At 40.8% G+C, this 18,821-nt stretch overlaps 1 protein-coding gene across 1 annotated transcript in view; it reads right to left on the bottom strand.

The window, feature by feature from the left end:
• Positions 1-18,821, bottom strand: part of LRRC2 (leucine rich repeat containing 2) — a 74,144-nt gene that overhangs the window by 18,021 nt on the left and 37,302 nt on the right. Inside the window, exon 5 of the mRNA XM_059833860.1 lies at positions 9,394-9,530. Coding sequence (XP_059689843.1) covers positions 9,394-9,530 — 137 coding nt within the window. The remainder of the gene's footprint in view (positions 1-9,393; positions 9,531-18,821) is intronic.

Below are 18,821 nucleotides of genomic sequence, written 5' to 3'. Positions count from 1 at the left end.
TTGCTTTGCATGGATTGACAGTACTTTGGCCAACTGTATCAGAAAGCAACTCTTCATGAGCGTTAAGCAAATTCGAAGGGAATACGAGCACTGAGCAAAGAAGGGCAAGATGAGATCCTGTCTAACAGAAATGCGCCCAAGCCCAGCAATTGGAAAAACGTTTCTGAGACTGCCAAATGTATGCACAGAAATGCTGGTCTGATTAAAATCAACTGGACTTTTGCCAGGGATTTAAAATGAAGAATTTTGCCAGAGGTTGGTTTAATGCTGTTGACTTCACAGTACCAAGTTAAGCCTTTTATTACACTGCTCCTTTCTGCTTTGTGGTCCTGAAAAACCCACATAAATAAAATTCAGTTTTTAACAAATCCAATACATTAGTCCTTTGTAACTTTCTACAAATTCTACAAATGTGAAGATTTTACAGGTCCTTTATAATCCCATTGAATGAGAGAGGAAGGAGCTATGGGTGAGTTCTTCTGGTGCCTGACTGGATAGTGAAACCCCTGGGAAATTAATGTCCTGTACATCCCCCTGATTGTGTTTTTCATTTTATAATTATTACTCACATAAAAAACAAATGGGAAGGGAAAGAAACAGGTCTGGAAGTTTACAACTTTGAAGAATAATGTGCTGGTAAAACAACCTGTCATTTTACATGTCTATTGAGACTGCTGGTGTCCTGCCTGCATAACCAGGGTATGGCTTTGGGAGGTGCGAGTCATGGACCACAAAGACAACAAGTTACATGGAAACGCCCCCTGAGAATTATCTGAAGTTTCCCCATACTTGCATAGAGCTTGTGCCTCTGCTCTTCCTGCTAAATGTTTTCCTTTGTTGAACAGGACTGGTCAGAGAAACAGAACCAGACCAAAAGAGACCTAAAACTTTCCAGAAGTTAAACCTCAGTTTTAAAATATCTTTTGAAATTGTATTAATATATAAAAAGTTATTTAAGTCTGGTTTGGATACTGCTGTGTTTGAAAACCTTAGGAGGCTAATGTTTGTGCTTAATAAATCTCTAATCACATCAGGGGGTTTTCTGGGGTCACACATATTAGCATTGTTGAAAGATGCAGGAGACAACTAATTATATTTTTCAGGTAAACAAAGCAGAAAAATGGCACCAGCAATAACTCCTGTAACTCTAGACAGCCTTACCAGAGGGGATGCGTTACTGGACCTGTTGGTCACCAATGAAAGTGAGCTCATTGGTGACGTCAAGATTGGAGGCAGCCTGGGCTGCAGTGGTCATGCATTGGTGGAGTTCAAAGTCCTGAAGGATATGGGTCAGGTGAAGAGTAAAGTCAGGGCCCTGAATTTTAGGAAAGCAAAATTCCAGCTGTTCAAGGAGTTAGTCAACAGGAGCCCCTGGGAAAATGCCCTCAGGGACAAGGGAGCAGAACAGAGCTCACAGATCTTTAAGGATTGTTTCCATAAAGCGCAAGAGCTTTCAGTCCCCCGGTGTAAGAAATCAGGAAAGGAAGGCAAGAGACCTGCATGGACAAGCCAAGATCTGCTGGTCAAACTAAAAGGCAAGAAGGAAATGCACAGGCAGTGGAAGCAGGGACAGATATCCTGGGAAGAGTATAGGGACACTGCCCTGTTGTGTAGGGATGGAATCAGGAAGGCTAAGGCGCAGATGGAGCTGAACTTGGTAAGGGACACAAAGAATAATAAGAAGGGCTTCTATAGGTATGTCAGCCAGAAAAGAAAGGTTAAAAAAGGTGTATCTCCCCTGATGAACACAACTGGCAAACTAGTAACAACAGACGAGGAGAAAGGTGATGTACTGTACAACTTTTTTGCCTCAGTCTTCACTGGCAACCTCACTTCCCACACCTCTCAAAGGCATGGACCTCAGGGCAGGGACTGGGGGAGCAAAGCCCTTCCCACTCTAAGAGAACCTCAGGTTCATGAGCACCTGAGGAACCTGAACTTACATACATCTATGGGACCTGACGAGATGCATCCCAGAGTCCTGAGGGAACTGGCTGATGTAGTTGCCAAGCCATGCTCCATGATATTTGCCATGATATGATGGCAGTCAAGTGAAGTTCGCGGTGACTGGAAAAAGGGAAATGTGGCACCCATTTTTAAAAAGGGTAGAAAGGAGCACCCGGGGAACTACCAACCTGTCAGCCTCACCTTTGTGCCTGGGAAGATCATGAACAGATCCTCCCAGAAGCTACGCTAAAGGCACATGGAGGACAGGGAGGTGATTCAAAACAGCCAGCATGGCTTCACCCAAGGGTGAAACCAGCCTCATGGCCTTCTATGATGGAGTGACTACATCAGTGGGGAAGGGAAGGGCAATGAATGTCATCTATCTGGACTTCAGTAAGGCTTTTGAAATGGTCCCCCACAACATCCTTCACTCTAAGTTGTAGAGATATGGAATTGATGCATGGGCTGTTAGGGTGGATGGTCACATCCAGAGAGTACTGTTCAACAGCTCAATGTCCAGATGGAGGTCAGCGATGAGTGGTGTCCCTCAAGGGTCCTCATTGGGACCAGTACTGTTCAATACCTTCATCAATGATATGTAGACAGTGGGATCAAGTGCACCCTCAGCAAGTTTGCAGATGACACAAAGATGAGTTCTACAACTGACACGCCTGAGGGATGGGATGCATCCAGAGGGACCTGAACAAGCTTGAGCCCATGTGAACCTCATGAGGTTCAACAAGGCCAAGTGCAAGGTCCTGCACCTAGGTCAGGGCAACCCCTGGTATCAATACAGGCTGGGGGATGAAGGGATTGAGAGCAGCCCTGCAGAGAAGGACTTGGGGGTACTCATGGATGAAAAACTGGACATTAGCTGGCAATGTGTGCTTGCAGTCCAGAAAGCCAACCATACCTTCGGCTGCATAAAAAGAATTGTGGCCAGCAAGTTGAGGGAGGTGATTCTGCCTCTCTACTCTGCTTTTGTGAGATCCCACCTGGAGTACTGCATCCAGCTCTGGAGTCCTCAGCACAGGGAAGACATGGGCCTGTTGGAGCGGGTCCAGATGAGGGCCACAAAAATGATCAGAGGGCTGGAACACCTCTCTTATGAAGACGGGCTGAGAGAGTTGGGGTTGTTCAGCCTGGAGCAGAGAAGGATCTGGGGAGATCTTATAGCAGCCTTCCAGTACCTGAAGGGGGCGTACAAGAAAGCTGGAGAGGGACTTTTTAGTAGGGCCTCTGGCAATAGGACAATGGATAATGGTTTTAAAATAAAAGAGGGCAGATTCAGATCAGATAGAAGGAAAAAAATTTTTACAATGGGAGTAGAGAAACACAGGAACACGTTGCCCAGAGACGTGGTAGATGCCCCATCCCTGGAAACAGTCAAGGTCAGGTTGGACGGGGCTCTGAGCAACCTGATCTAGTTGAAGATGTCCCTGCTTATTGCAGAGGGGTTGGACTGGATGACCTTTAAAGGTCCCTTCCAAGCCAAACTATTCTATGATTCTATGATTTTGAAAGGTCCCCAAGACTGTACTTGCTTGTATCAGGACTTAGCTGAAACCTTCTATGCATCAGAAATACAAAACAAGATTTTATTATTTGATCTGTTGAAAACACAGTGTGCTAAAACAGCCAGAAAGCATAGCCTTGCCATTTCTCTGAACTTCAAAGATCACTTTATACAGGATTGACATGGAGACGCAGGCATACATACATACGCTCTTTCTTTGACAAAATATTCATATGTTGTAACAGTCTCTTTATCATTCCTTCACTTTGCACTACCCTGACCTCACAAAGGATACAGAAAACATTTCAGATCATTTGCTGGGACTGCTCAGATGTGGTATTGAACACTGTTCAAAGAAGAATAACTTTGCAAGTCCCCTTTTTAATTTTTTTTCAGTATCAGAACATCTATCTGTAAGCATTGCTGTCTTGCTGCTGGTAGTGTGGAGTGACTTGCCTGTCCTGTGACTTGCAACATGTGCCACACCACATGGTACAGATGGATGAAATGAGAATTTCTTCATCTTTGCTGTCTTCTCAGTAAAGTTCCTTCGGGTCACATCTATAGATAGTCTTGGCTGATGTAGCATTATTAGCAGAATTTTGTAATATGGAAGAATAACTGGCCTTTCCACACAGCAAAGCTGTCTCTTTGAAATATCAGCACAAAGCAGGTATTCTGCCATGCACAGGAAACATTAATCGGGTGATTCTGTAAATAACTGTAGAAAGCAATACTTTCTGAAGGAAGCACACCTCAAAATAAGGTCAGAGCAGTTCTTCTATAAACCTGTATCAGAGAACACGGTATTTATAATACCATTTTTATTTCTAGAAAAACAAATTAGTTGCATAACAGTTACAAAAACAGCAATAGGAACTCTATCCACCAGTTAAAATACAAATACTAGCATCATACTAATTCTTACTTTCACACACAGAAGGTACAAGAAATTTAAAAACAAATCCATCCACCCCTCCCCTTCTCTTTACAGCTACAGAGTATGGTACCCAGTATAATCCCACTGTGCTAGGAGAGGGACTGGATAACATATAGGGCATGCTTCTCCTGAGCATCTTAGCTAGAGGAACAAATTCACCTCCACGGAGGACTCTTATCAGCTATGAATCATCTCAGGGAAGATTGTGCCCTAAACTTCATAGTGCACCTTCCCCTGCTGAGCTTGATTACTGAGGTCTAGAAGTATCTGTTACAAACGGACTGCATAAATGTAATGCCACATAGGTTGCCTTTTCTAACATTTACATTTTATTTCAATTTATATTTTCACTAATGTCCAGAGAAAGGCATTCTTAATTTACAAATGTGGTCAAAACAAATTTGAACTCAACTGCAGATCCGTAAATCATTTCTGCCAAAGGACTTACTTTGCAACTGATACTCATCTAATATTAAAGTTAAATGGAACTTTTTAAAATCTAAAAATGTTAGACATCCACTAGCAGAAGAGAGAAAAATAAATTGAAGACTAGACATTGAACGAGCTTGCTCTTCCTCAGGCATAGTATGGAATGGTATGAAATCTTAAGCCTTGAGAAAGTAAAAGATGAGAGCACACACCCTCGATTTTTTTTAATGGAGCATCAGATTACCTCATTTTAAGATTCAGTGAGATGACTTACAGAGTGTTGGAAGTGGCCTTTGAAAACAGGAGAAGAGCTTTCTACAAGAAATGAATGGACAAGTGAGCAGTGTTCTTGCCTCCTGATGCTATGGCACAAGGTATGTCACTCAAGGTATGGCTCCAAAGCACACCCAAATTGACATACTGACAAAAATCCAGGTACTGGACATACATGTTCCTAGTAGGCCAATACAGCCACTCCATGAAACATACTGCATTAGGCCAAGCAGACGCTATGGTTTGGGGTGGGTTTTTTCCCCACACACACTGAAATAGGTGGATGTATCACTACCAGATATTGACTCTGTTAACAAAGAGTGAAGATCCACAAGATTTCAGTTGTGCTAGAGCATATCAATCATAGCATACCTCAGCTTAAAACAGCTGCATTGAAAAATTAAATTGGTAGATTAAAAAGGCAAGAAGTATGGTCAGCATACATGATGGAAACCTCCTCAAAAACTGTAGTTTACCTGAAAAGTTGTACAAGATAAAGGTACTTAGCATCTTGTCTTTCCTAAAGTTTCTGTTTACAAAACAAATTAACAGACTTAACAGACTTCATAACAGCCTGTGAATTTCTTAGGTGTCTGACTGACAAATTCAGGCACGGAAACAACTGATATGCCAGCAAAAATTTATATACATATATGGTAGCTATCTTCAAAAATTAGGAACTTCAATTCAAAATGGGTATTTAATGACACTATGGTTTTGTGTAATAACCTACGTTCACCCTCTACCACTTCTGGGTAGCAACTACAGTCATATGGTATATCATCAATCTCATTGGGATTTCTCCCCCTAAATCTTCATGTAATATTTTGTGTCTATTTAAAAAAAAAGAAAACTGAACTCTTCCTAAGAAAGCAAACAACTAAATAACCAAATAAACGAAAAGCTTCAAGACTTCTCTATTTCTTGCACCTGTCATAAAGAAAATGGATAGAAAGGGAACAGGGAGAGTGATTACTGAAGAAGTAATTCAGTCTCAGAGTTCTGATGATCTCATAAACCTTTATGGGTCTGTCAGAAATTCTTGACTGAATTACAGGCATGTTATCAATCTCTTTCAATCCATTTTCGTATATGTTATCAGTGTCCCTCTGGCCATTATTCTATGTACAAAACCAAGGTAAAATTAGACTTTGATCATTTCTGCTGGGCTGAAGTTTGCCTTTATTTCTTTTGGGTATGTTTTACACTGAAGAATACTGTTGCTGCTCTCTTGCATTTCTTTAACTTTCCCAGAAGAAACTTTTAAGGATTTGAAAGTCAAATAAAAATTGAACTTCCTAAAAGATGATAAACAGCAAACATTTTTAGCAACTCTCTACCTTATTTTGTGTATTGGTTGCCAAGTTTTCTCTTTTTTTCCTAATGTTGAAAAGGGAATTCATTCACTTACTTACTAAAACAGAACTTGCATGTTCTCGCTCATTTAAATTCTCCAGTTCCCAGTACTCACCACAGGAGAGAATGATGACCAACTCTTATGAGCATTTCACTGGATTAATAGATGTTAGCAACAATTGTATTAGGTAAAAACTGATCTAATCTGTCTAACTTGGGGTCATAAATACTTCTATTGGGTGTCCATGGCAAAGTGCTGGCAGCATGGGGGCTGCAGGGTGGCTTCTGTTGGAAGAGACCGGGGGCTGCCCCATGCTGGACACAGTTCCAGCCAGCTCCAGTAGACCCACCACAGGATACAGCCAAGCCCCTCAGCCAACTCTGTGGTGCCACTGTAAAAACTTACTTAAGAAAGGGGAAAAGTGCCAGAGAAAGGGGAAGAGAATAAAAAGAGAAAGAGCAGAGGAAACACCAAAGTCCAAGCAGGAGGTGCAGGAGGTGACCCATGGTGGAACAGATCTCCACACTGCAGCTTGTGGAAGACCCACACTGCTACAGATGGTATTTCTGAAAAAAGTGCAGCCCATGGAGACCCCATGCTGGAGGAGAGGAAAACTGAAGAGGAAGGAGAAGCAGCTAGAAACCACTGTGTACTGGCTATAACTCCCTCTGCCTCCCTGCATTGCTCAGGGCTGGGAGAGGAATCTGGAGTAAAGGAGGAAAGCTGACCTTCGGAGAGGTGGAGGAAAGATGTTGGTTTCATGTCTTCATTTCTCACTACGCAAATATATATTAGCAAATATTAATCTTCCCCAAGTACGGTCTGTTTTGCCCGCAATAGCAAGCAGTAAACAATCTCCCTGGGTTTTTTCTTGACCCATGAGCATTCTTACCCTATTTTCTCCTGATGTCATGCTGAGGAGGGGGAGATAGAGAGCAGCTGGGTGGGTATTTGGCTATTAGCCAAGGTTAGCCCACCACAACATTTCACAGTGTCTTTCTGTTTTCCCTTTTTAGACTGTTCAGACTAATTCAATATTTTAATTCATTAAATAGTTACCTGCCAGTGACTACCACCTTTTGCCCATCTGAGAATCAAGCATCAGACACCTCTTACATTAGCAAGGATACTGATGCAATTGCTCTGAATATCAGCCATATTGAGTAGACCAAAGGCCAAACACTTTGTAGCGTTTTAAATCATTTGACAAAAGTGTTCCTTTAACTGTATGTTCAGCTTCCGAAGCTGCCCTTGAAATGTTGATTCTGGGAAACTAATTTTATAAACTAAATCAGAAGAGCTTGTGTAGCCTACCTCCTCAGGTCACTGCAGCATAAGTTAAGTGCTGGCCTCCAGAGAAACAAGGAAACATAATAGACAATGCCAGTGTTTTTCTTCTTGACCTTTTAGACCATGCTCACATGATGTTGCTTCCAGTTTTGGCTGTTATATAAAGTCATTTGCACAGCTCAAATTTTTTTCCATAGATTGTAAGTGAACCACAGTAGCCTACGCTGTTTTAGTGGCTTTCAATCCGTTGAATACGAGACTGCCAGAAGGGAACAACATTTCTGAGCTTTCCAAGGGAAACAATGGTCTCTTAGGACTCAGCCCTGGAAAGACTTACATGCACAGTTAGGTTTACACACAAAGGCTACCCATAATGCATAGACATGGGTAAGCCTTTGCACTACAAGGCCTTTAGAAGCAACTGGGAAAATACTCATTGATTTTAACATACCAATGATTGGGGTTAAATTAACCATTCTAGTCCACAGGTTTGAATATACTCACTTTTCCTAGTTGCTTATGTTTAATTCCATTGCCTGTTCAGGATATATGTTTTTCTGATTCCATGATGGTTCTCTTTTACCAGCTAAGTTTTATCTGGTTTGTCCCCTATCTTTGCTATCTGAAGGAGGAGGAGAGGAAGAAGAAAGGAGACCTGCACTGTTCGTGCTGTTGTTAGCATTTCTATGCAGTGTCCACTTCTGATGTGAAGCTAACGTTCACCCTTTGTTTCTGTTTCCTTCACATCATTTTTAACAATTCTCACATAAACTATGTTACAGTGAAAAGTAGAGGGGAAAGTTAATTACTGTTTGCATTTCCTCAGAACAGAACATAGCATGGCCAAAGCAGATCTCACGTAAGTTTAATCCACTCCAACATTGCCTGTAACTCGCCAGTAACAGATGTTTAGAGAAAACGTAGGAATCAGTAAAGAAGAGCCTGACACTTCTCCTTAAAGGTCCCCCTGCTCATCCTCCAGGAATCAGGACATTAAGAACCTGAGAAATACAGATGACATCTGAAACTGTGTTTAGGTACCAGCCAATGGTTTCATTTCTCCATCAACAATAAGTCTCAGAACAGCTGTGGCAGAGAGCAGTTATGCATCCAACACAAGAAACAATGTTGATGCATGCTGGGAGTCCTTTTCTCAGTCTTTATTATATATTCATACGATGCCTCACATGTAATATCCCTTTCAGACAGATATTTATGCTCATAGCAACATGCAGCATTGTTTATAGAACTCTCCATACACTTTTTAGAGGAAAACAGACACTGGGAACAAATGAAGGTTAGTATGTGAATTTGACTGGCAAGATGCACTTCTCTTTCACAGAAAATAGCTATTTGCAGCCTTCTCCTTATTACCACTGGCCAAATCCCCTCTGGGATCATGTTCTCCTTCACATATCAGAATAAATACAAGCAAAATTTAGTCACTTGAAAACCAAAACAAAGAAGCATGATCCCGTTTGTGTGCTGCTAAGTCATTTTCAGTGATATTGCTACTAAAATATTATTGCCAAAAACTGCAAGGAATGTGATTTAATCTGTTAAGAAAGGATTTTAAGACTGTGAGAAAGTACCTTATAAGCCAAATAAAAAAGATGGAAAAAACATGGTTTGTTATCTTACTTCAAATGGGAGCTCTGTTATTTCCATATTTCCAGACAAATCAAGTTTTTCCAGATTCTCACATTCACCCAATTCTGGAGGGATTGACTTCAAATTATTGAAACTCACATTGAGAACTTTGAGGTTTTTTAAGCAGCCTGTGAGGAAAAGATAATTAAAATCAGCACATAAAAAAAAAAAATGTTAAGGGAGAAAGTAAAAATAAAAAGCATACTCAGTTTAGCAAAGAAAAAACTGCTTACTGTGATGATGAGTAAGAGACTAATAATTATTTTCTGCAGTGGTCACTAACACTGGGGGGGTGGTGGGTGCAAAAATGCTGTGTTGCACTCGTATGGACTTCCCTTAACCTGTAACTGTTTTAGTGACAGTTTGAAAGGAGGCATCAAAGACTTGCAAAGATCTTGATTCTACCAGGAATGAGATACCTATTGACCTTAGCTGAAACTAGAGAAGTTGGCTTTTGATTTGGCCATTTTACAAAACTTGCCTGCTAACTGAAAAAACCATCTTAGTATTTTTTATAGAACCTATTCATTGAGAACAATCACTCCTACTAAACTTACTACATCAAGAATTCTGTCTTTGGCATCCAGAATTGCATACTATTGATTATAAAAGATAATGGACATGTGTATTTGTTTCATTATTTTCTTTATGGCACTTTATCATTGTTGTCGGCTTCGTTTTAAGGCCCTTATAATATTCTAGGCTACATTCAGCCACATTGAAGTTTCTGGTTCTTCAATTTATAGCATTACATAATCTTCAGTAAAAACAGGTTTAGAAACATCATTAAAATGCAAAATGTATTATACTGAAAAAATGCAAATTATACTGTGACATAGTCAAAGGGGAAGGAAGTAAGGAATTTGAATGTATCAAATAGCTGATGTGTTAGCCAAGGAATCCTTAAATACATACATAACGAAATGAGAACATTCTATGGACAGCTGTGCTGTTGTATTACATGGACGATCATAGAATCACAGAATCACAAAATTATTACAGTTGAAAAGGACCTTCAAAGATCATTCAGTTCAAAGCCCCATCCAGCCTGACTTTGAACACTTCCCATGATGAGGCATCTACAACTTCTCTAGGAAACCTGTTCCAGTACCTCACCACCCTCATCATAAAGAATTTCTTCCTTATGTCCAATCGAAATCTACCCTCTTCTAGTTCAAAACCGTTGTCCCTTATCTTGTCACCACAGGTCCTGGTAAAAAGTCTTTCTCCACCTTTCTCATAAGCCTGCTTTATATATTGAAAGGCTGCAATAAGGTGTCCACAGAGCCTTCTCTTCTCCAGGCTGAACAACCTCAACTCTCTCAGCCTTTCTTCATAGGAGAGGTACTCCAGCCCTCTGACCATTTTCATGGCCCTCCTCTGGGCCCACTCCAACAGGTCCGTGTTCTTCTTGTACTGGGGACCCCAGAACTGGATGCAGTACTCCAGGTGGAGTCTCACAAGTGCAGAGTATAAGGGGAGAATCACTTCCTTCGACCTGCTGACCATGCTTCTTTTTATGCAACCCAGGATACAATTGGCTTTCTGGTCTGCAAGTGCACATTGCCAGCTTATATCCAGTTTCTCATCAACCAGTATCCCCAATTCCTTCCCTGTGGGGCTGCTCTCAATACATTCATACCCCAGTCTGTATTGATATTGGGAATTGCCCCAACACAGGTGCAGGATCTTGCGCTTGGCCTTGTTGACTTTCGTGAGGTTCACATGGGCCCATTCCTCAAGCATGTCAAGGTCCTCCTGGATGGCATCCCTTCCCTCAAGCGTCTCAGCTGTACCACTCAGCTTGGTATCATGTGCAATATTCCCCTCTAATCAGTGATATTCCTGTGATATTCCCTTCTAACAGGTGACAGAGTACAACATTCACAAGAAAAAGCAGCAGTAAGAAACTTAAATGCAATTCAGCAGTTGGAAATCAGGAGAGAACAGCATCTTGTGTCAACAGGTTCTCAAAGCAGACTACATATTGGCAATTGAAGCCAAGACATACACGAGAGTCACTATTTTATATTATATCAGCCTTCTACTTATAATCAGCTTTTCAAAAAATCTGGTGTTTCATGGGATTTGGATGACACTGGAGACAATCTCTCTATAGTACATCTCAAGTGCTCAAAACAGTGTCATAATAGTGAGCGTATCCTTAAGGCATTAACGCTTAGTTAAACTCTCTTCAAAGCAAAAGTTGTTTTAGAGCTGCTCACCTTTTGCAATGTGTGGAAATCCTTACCAGAGGCCAGATGGTGCTTCCACAGAAAAGGACAGAGAAGAAACATAGGGAATTGCAAGCTCCACATTTTTTCCCTTAGAAATTGCTGTTGTCAGAGGCAGAGGCATGCAGTTTAATGACCAATACTAGCAGCCACCAAATCTCCCAGCATTTTGCATTTTACATAAACCCCAGGGTCTCTCTTGGACACAACATTGTCTTCAAATGATGGCTGGACCACCCAAACATTTTTCACAAGTGGCAGACAAGCCATATATTGTAAGAACTCTGTTATGTTAATCTCTACAGTTTGCAACAGAGAAAAATACAGAAGTTTCCACTCAGCTTCCTCCCAGTTTTAGCTCTGCCAGAAATAGAAACTGAGGCGGTATTTCAAAATTCAGCTGTTCTTTTAGAAAGGTAACTTTGTCTTTCCTATTTGCTGTGAAGTGCTGTTTTAGTTAAAATAACAGAAATAAAATTTTCTGTAAGACTAAAACAGGCATTGTTTTGGCAGTACGTTACTGTCCCACAAGGGTTATTAGGGCTGGGGCAAGAGAGTAATAGAAGCAACTTAACGGTGTAAAAATGTGTGAACTGCCTTATTTCCAGATTTTTAAGCACATAAAAGTAATAAAAGTTTAGCTTACCCATGATGAAGCCTCACCAAATTTAGTATCATGATGTAGACAAATGAAGGTTTTACGTCACATGCTAAGCAACATAAACATCAACTTACCACCTCATTGCAACAAAATAATCACTGAAGCAGAAATGCCTTAAAATAAAATAAAGAATCAGAGAATCTTAAATTAATTCCTCATCCAATTAATCCCTCAGTGAAGGAGAGCAAATCCCATTGCAATGAAAAAGGAACTACTTACTCATTAACACTGGAATGTTTTGTCTTTTCTTTTAGCAATAGGATATTGTACTGGGTCTGTCTGGAATGGAGTTAATTTTCTTCATAGCAGCCCATATGGTGCTACGTTTTGGATTTGTGACCAAACAGTGGTGATAACACAATGTTTTCGCTATTGCTGAACAGGGCTTACACAGCATGAAGGCCTTCTCTTTTTTCTCACTCTGCTGCCCCAGTGAGTCAGCTAGGGGTGAGCAAGAGGCTGGGAGGGGACTTGGCCGAGTTGACCAAAGGAATATACTATAGTATAGAACATCACGTTCAGAAGTAAAAGGTAGGTATGGGGAAAGAATGGGAGGGAGTTTTCCAAGGTGGCCATGGCTCTGGGTCTGGCTGGGCATTGGTCAGCTGGTGGTGAATGATTGCTTTTGCATCACTTGTTTCCTTGCTTGTTTCTTTTTCTTCACTTAGTAAACTGTCTTCATCCTGATGCAAGAATTTTCTCACTTTTGCCTTTCCAGTCCTCTCCCCATCCTGCTGTGGGAGACAGAACAAGCAGCTGCAGAGGGCTGAGCAAGCTGTGTGAGGCTTACCTGCCTATGAACATTAACCCACAACAGGTGGGTTTTTTTAACTTTTCAACCACTGAAATTTCTACCTCTCAGTTCCATTAGTAGCTGGAGAACCAATGTAGACAAGGCATCTAGTGTCACCAACATCCTAGTCACTCTCTTGTCTAACTCTGCTCAGATGATGCATCTCCGGAGCATAACTAGGAGACATGGAGCAGAATTGCTCACAAAAAAAAAATCTCAAAAATTTAACAGCCTTTCTGGTCAGAGTGACGGAGACAAGCACAGCTTCCCTTTCTGATTTTTCTGCCTTCTGAAACCATGGCTTTTCCAGCTTTTTTCTGCTTTCACAGTTTCTAACATGTATGTCAGTGTTCACAGTATGGTTTGTCCCAGCTTGCAGGTATGAGAAAGCAAGTAAGTAGAAGATGCTTCACATTTTTTCTTGTCATATATAATCTCTCTCTAATCTGACAGAAGCACACTGCAGAATCTACAGTCAATTGCCACTAACTGCTGTGGTTAAGATTATGAAAATTACTGGAAAAAGACATGAGTCTTTCAACTGAATTTAATTCTGGTAACAAACTCAGGACAACATAGATGAGTGGGATACAGTTCACCAAGATCTGACTGCAGGGAACAACCTCTTGCAATTCTGTGTAACGGATGTTTTTTCACCTTTGGGCTGTCCAGTGGATTAAGCTATGCCACCTGACAGCTGAGCAGTAGTCAAGCATTAACCCTCCCTCTGGGTCCATAAGACATACATAGGACTCGCCAGGACCTCCTGGATAAAACCCTTACACCACCACTTCACATAATCCCTTTTTTTGATTTATCACATTCCATCTTAAAAATTGGGGGTTTTACATCCACTGCTCTTATGGAAAAACAAAGTTACAGAGTTTCATCCTTTTCATGATTTGGGATGGTCTTCAGATTGCCAGTCTGAATTTATTTGTAGAAGTTTTATAACCCTTAATTCTTCTGCCAATTTTATCTTTAAATAGCTCTTTTCCTTCCCTGGTGTTTGCTTCTCTGATGTTTTCATAGGTAGCAGACATAATCAGAATTTATTTTACTAGCCTGAATGAGCCAATTCTTTTAATCTCCTCTCACAAAATAAAAATTCACCTCCTCGAATGGTCCTAAGAGACTTCTTTGGCATCTGTTCCCATCTGAAATAACTTTTCTTGAATCTGGGTGACCACAACTTTATGTATGTATCATACTGGACTATTCTTCTGCAACTGTTAGATTAGGTATTTTATTTCTTCAATTATTTGCATTTAATGAGCTCATGACTTGCTGCACAAATAATTAGCTCCTGAGTACATGACCTTGAACTCTGCAATCATTAATTTAATCTCTCTACTTTTTTGGAAGCCCACCTGCTCATCCACCTTTTCATATAACCTCCTGTTTGTGCAGTGACAATAACACTCAAACTGTGTCAGCAGAAAACTTCAGTAGCCCAGTTCCTCAAAATGATTAAGACATAAACTCAAGACTGATTCTTGAGAAACTCCACAAGTGATCTTCCTCTTGACCGATAGCTTCTCTTTCTAAAGAAGTGTCTTGTTGCCTTTGCTTTAGCATGTCCTTTGCTCATTTTTAAAACTGTCTTGTCAAAGTCCATTTTCTTAGATTCAAACATTCATTTTCCATAGTTCACTGTATCAAACACTTTAGGGGATGCCAGAGGGACAAGATCTACTACCTGAAGCTCTATCATTTTCTCAGAAGAAAGACAGAAACCAAATGAGTTGGGCACAACTTGCCTTTCCGTTATAAATTTTTAATTTCAACCGTTTCCATTCAGCTCCACGTCTCTAATTACTCATTCCTCTAAAAAATTGTTTAAAATTCTTACAAGCAACAGTCTACACAGGGATAGAATTAGGTTATATGAGTTGCCTGAAAGGTAATCCAGGTTACAGACTGAGATCTTTTCCATTCTCAGAAAAAAGGAGTAAGACTATCACTCTCCTTTTCCCCTAGACCTGTTAAACAAGGCTGCTAGGCTATTTTTGTCAGAGAAAGAGCACAAAAATATGACTATAAGACAACACTCATGACAATTCAAGATTCTCAAATCCAGGTATCTTGGCTGAAGGGGTGCAAAACTGGGGAGCAATGAATCCCTAAATAACCTTCAAATGCCTTAGGCATTGTAAGACTCCAGCGATTATCACTCACATTTGGAGTTTATTGCAGCAACAGCTGGGGGAATTGGGGGGGCGCTGAGGGGGTGGTAAGGCAGTATGAATGACTTTCACTGCTCTGTAATCTGTATTTAGGGGCTTATTTATACCTTCTTAGTGCAGAAGTTCACTCTCTTAGGTATGGTGCCCAGCCACCACCAGGCTTCATGAGCATGCAATACAGCCATTGAGACAGCCTTAAGAGGGGACAGAGGAGGCGACACTGCCTTCACAGCTGCACAACTGTACAACAGGATTTGACTGCCACACCTGCCATGTATACATTCAAATGATACTCAAACACAACTTCTCAATTAAAAGTAGTAATAATAAAATCGTTGCTGCTACAACACTGTTGTTAACTATGTTTAATGGCACTCAATTTTCAGATCTATAAAAAAGACAAATTAGGGAGTTAAACAGCTAACATCGCTCTGTTTTCCAAGGAGAGGCAATAAAAGCGGTAATGAAATCCATGGCTTCCCTGGCAGTTTTACAATTAAGAATATTTTATTTTCAGGTGGGAGCTGCAATGCCATAGTTGTTGCCTAAGACAGCATTTATTCCCACTTCAATTTTTTAATTCATTACTTTAAAAAATTAAACCAGTAATTAAACTCCATAATTTCTGATGGACAATGCAGCATAGTAATAATGGTAATGCAACTTCATCGTTTAGACAAGCCTACATTAGTGCTCCTAACAAGGTGTCAGAGACAAAATACAGATGAGGTTACAGAAAGCTTTTAGTATCTAAGGATCCCATTCAATGCAAATGCAGATCCACTTTATAAACCGGAGTAAAACACAAAGCAAATTTTTGCATTGATCTGCAATGATCTGATAGCAACTTCCTATGGTCCAAGACAAATAGTCTCCTATTTTCAGTCTTCTCTCTTGAATCAGTGACACTGCCTTTGATTTATCTGAAAGGAGATACTGATGTTCAAGCTTACAGGTAACAGTTAAAACATTTTTTTTTATTATTTTTTTTTACTTCAGCTCAAAGCATCCAAGCAAAGGAAGGAAGGATGAAGACTTCCTGAACTATTTTTGCAAGACAAAGTTGCAAAAACTTTTTTTGCCACTACGGCTTATAAAAGCTGTAGCACAGTAACAGATTGACCCTGGGCTAGTAAAGTTTCATTCTTTAACCAACCTTCATGTGTTCAATTAAAAAAATTTAAACATGCTGAGAGAAGTTGCAAGTGACTACTACAAGCAAAAAAATAAAAAGGATGAAGCTTGGGATCTCAGTCTGTGGTCAGAAGAGTATTAGTACAATGTAAAAGGAAAAAAAAAGGTTTTGTTGTAACAAAATAGGGTTAGAAAAACATGAAGAAGTTCTTGTGGGCTGAATGGTAGAGAGAGATACCTTTGGGGGAAAAAATGTAGGGTGAGCATCTGCTGAAAAAGCTGAAAAAGAAATGGACAAAAACCAAAATGTTCAATGAGCTGAACTGAAGATATTTTGGTAGGTCAGAAATTTTATAGAAAAGCATGTGACTTCCTTTTTTCATGTGAGCAGATAAGCTGAAACATGGACTCCGATCTTCCTGGGGACCCCCAAAAAAGGGTGTATCTCCCAAGGGCAAAGTAGAGTATGAGCTCAGTCTCTGGGCTGGAAAACACTTTCTGAGCACCAGAAGTAAACATGGAGCAAACTGTTTGGGAAGGGTAGAACAATACATTTTTATCACCTTGGAAACTGAAAAAGCTTATTCTTGGATAAAACTTTTCCATCATAACCAGAATGGTGTGCACAGCCTCCAACATTCCCACTGCAACCCAAGCGAAGGCTGAGAAATAAACCACAGAGTTTGCTCATATCAATCTGCTCTGCGTAGAAGGAGCGTGTTCTAATATTGTTATGTATAATGTAGTTACATAAAGTAATATGACAAAGTTATATTGTCATATTGACAAAGAATCTTATGGCAAAAATAATTTACGTAATGAGTAGTTTCCATGGCATGTTTACAGTCTGAGCTCAGTACTCAATGGCACTATCTAAAATCCATTCAAGAAATTCAGCTTAATAAAGCACTGTCCTTTGCAAGATTAAATTATGTTAAAATTTGTTAAAGAAGTATGTTTGTAATACATTTTATACAATATTCCAATTTTTGATAGCTTAAGCAGATAAATAAAAAATATTATTTCCTTTCTAATTGGTCCAATAAAAAGTACAATTCCTGTACTTTTGTGATGCACTAACCAAAGGTGAATTTTTGAGGAGCTTACAGCTGTTCCAGTATGAGCAGCTAGCCTTAAAGCAACTGGCATCCTCCTAAAAGCAGTCAACTTGCAACAAAGGTGTTTAATACTTCCCCTTCAAATGGGAAACATAAATAAAATTTTCCTCAGTTGCATACAAGACTGAGCTGTTGGACAGATAACATTCAATCGTGAATAAATGGCAAGGGTAACAGATGAGTCTGCAACTCCCAGAATCACAGAATCGTTAAGGTTGGGAAAGACCTGTAAGATCATCAAGTCCAGCCATCAACCCAACACCACCATGCCCATTAAACCATGTCCCACAATGCCTCGTCCACACGTTCCTTGAACACCTCCAGGGATGGTGACTCCACCACTTCCCTGGGCAGACTGTTCCAATGTCTCACCACTCTCTCAGTAACTAAATTTTTCCTAATATCCAGCCTAAACCTCCCCTGGTGCAACTTGAGGCCATTTCCTCTTGTCCTATCACTTGTCACTTGGGAGAAGAGGCCAACACTCACCTCTCTGCAACCCCCTTTCAGGTAATTGTAGAGAGCGAGAACATCTCCCCTCAGCCTCCTCTTCTCCAGACTGAGCAACCCCAGTTCCCTCAGTTGCTCTTCATAAGACTTATACTCCAGAGCCCTCAACAGCTTCATTGCCCTTCTCTCAACACCCTCCAGGAGCTCCATGTTCTTCTTGTAGTGAGGGGCCCAAAACTGAACACAGCATTCGAGGTGTGGCCTCACCAGCACCCAGTACAGAGGGATGATCACTTCCCTGCTCCTGCTGGACACACTATTTCTGATACAGTCCAGGATGCCGGTGGCCTTCTTGGCCACTTGGGCACACTGCTGGCTCATATTTAGCCGGCTGTCAACCAGCACCCCCAGGTCCTTTTCTGTCAGGCAGCTTTCCAGCCACTCGTCCCCAAGCCTGGAGCATTGCATGGGGTTGTTGTGACCCAAGTGCAGGACCCGGCACTTGGCCTTGTTGAACTTCATACAATTGGCCTTGGCCCATCCATCCATCCTGTCCAGATCCCTCTGCAGAGTCTTCAAACCCTCAAGCAGATCAACACTCCCACCCAACTTGGTGTCGTCTGCAGACTTGCTGAGGGAGCACTCAATCCCCTCATCCAGATCATCAATAAATATATTAAACAAGACTGGTCTGAAAGCTGAGCCCTAGGGGACTCCACTTGTGACCGGCTGCAAAACTAAACAGCATTTAAACTGAGAATATGCATTTTCTTCTTGGAAACTCAAACATCAGCACACTGGGAATCTTATTAATAGAAAAATCTATTTTAGGTATCTAGAAGT

The sequence above is a fragment of the Gavia stellata genome, chromosome Z (assembly GCF_030936135.1).
Source record: "Gavia stellata isolate bGavSte3 chromosome Z, bGavSte3.hap2, whole genome shotgun sequence".
Classification (NCBI taxonomy): Eukaryota; Metazoa; Chordata; class Aves; order Gaviiformes; family Gaviidae; genus Gavia; species Gavia stellata.
The sequence above is the reverse complement of the archived record's forward strand: the minus strand, read 5'-3'. Positions and strand labels throughout refer to the sequence as shown.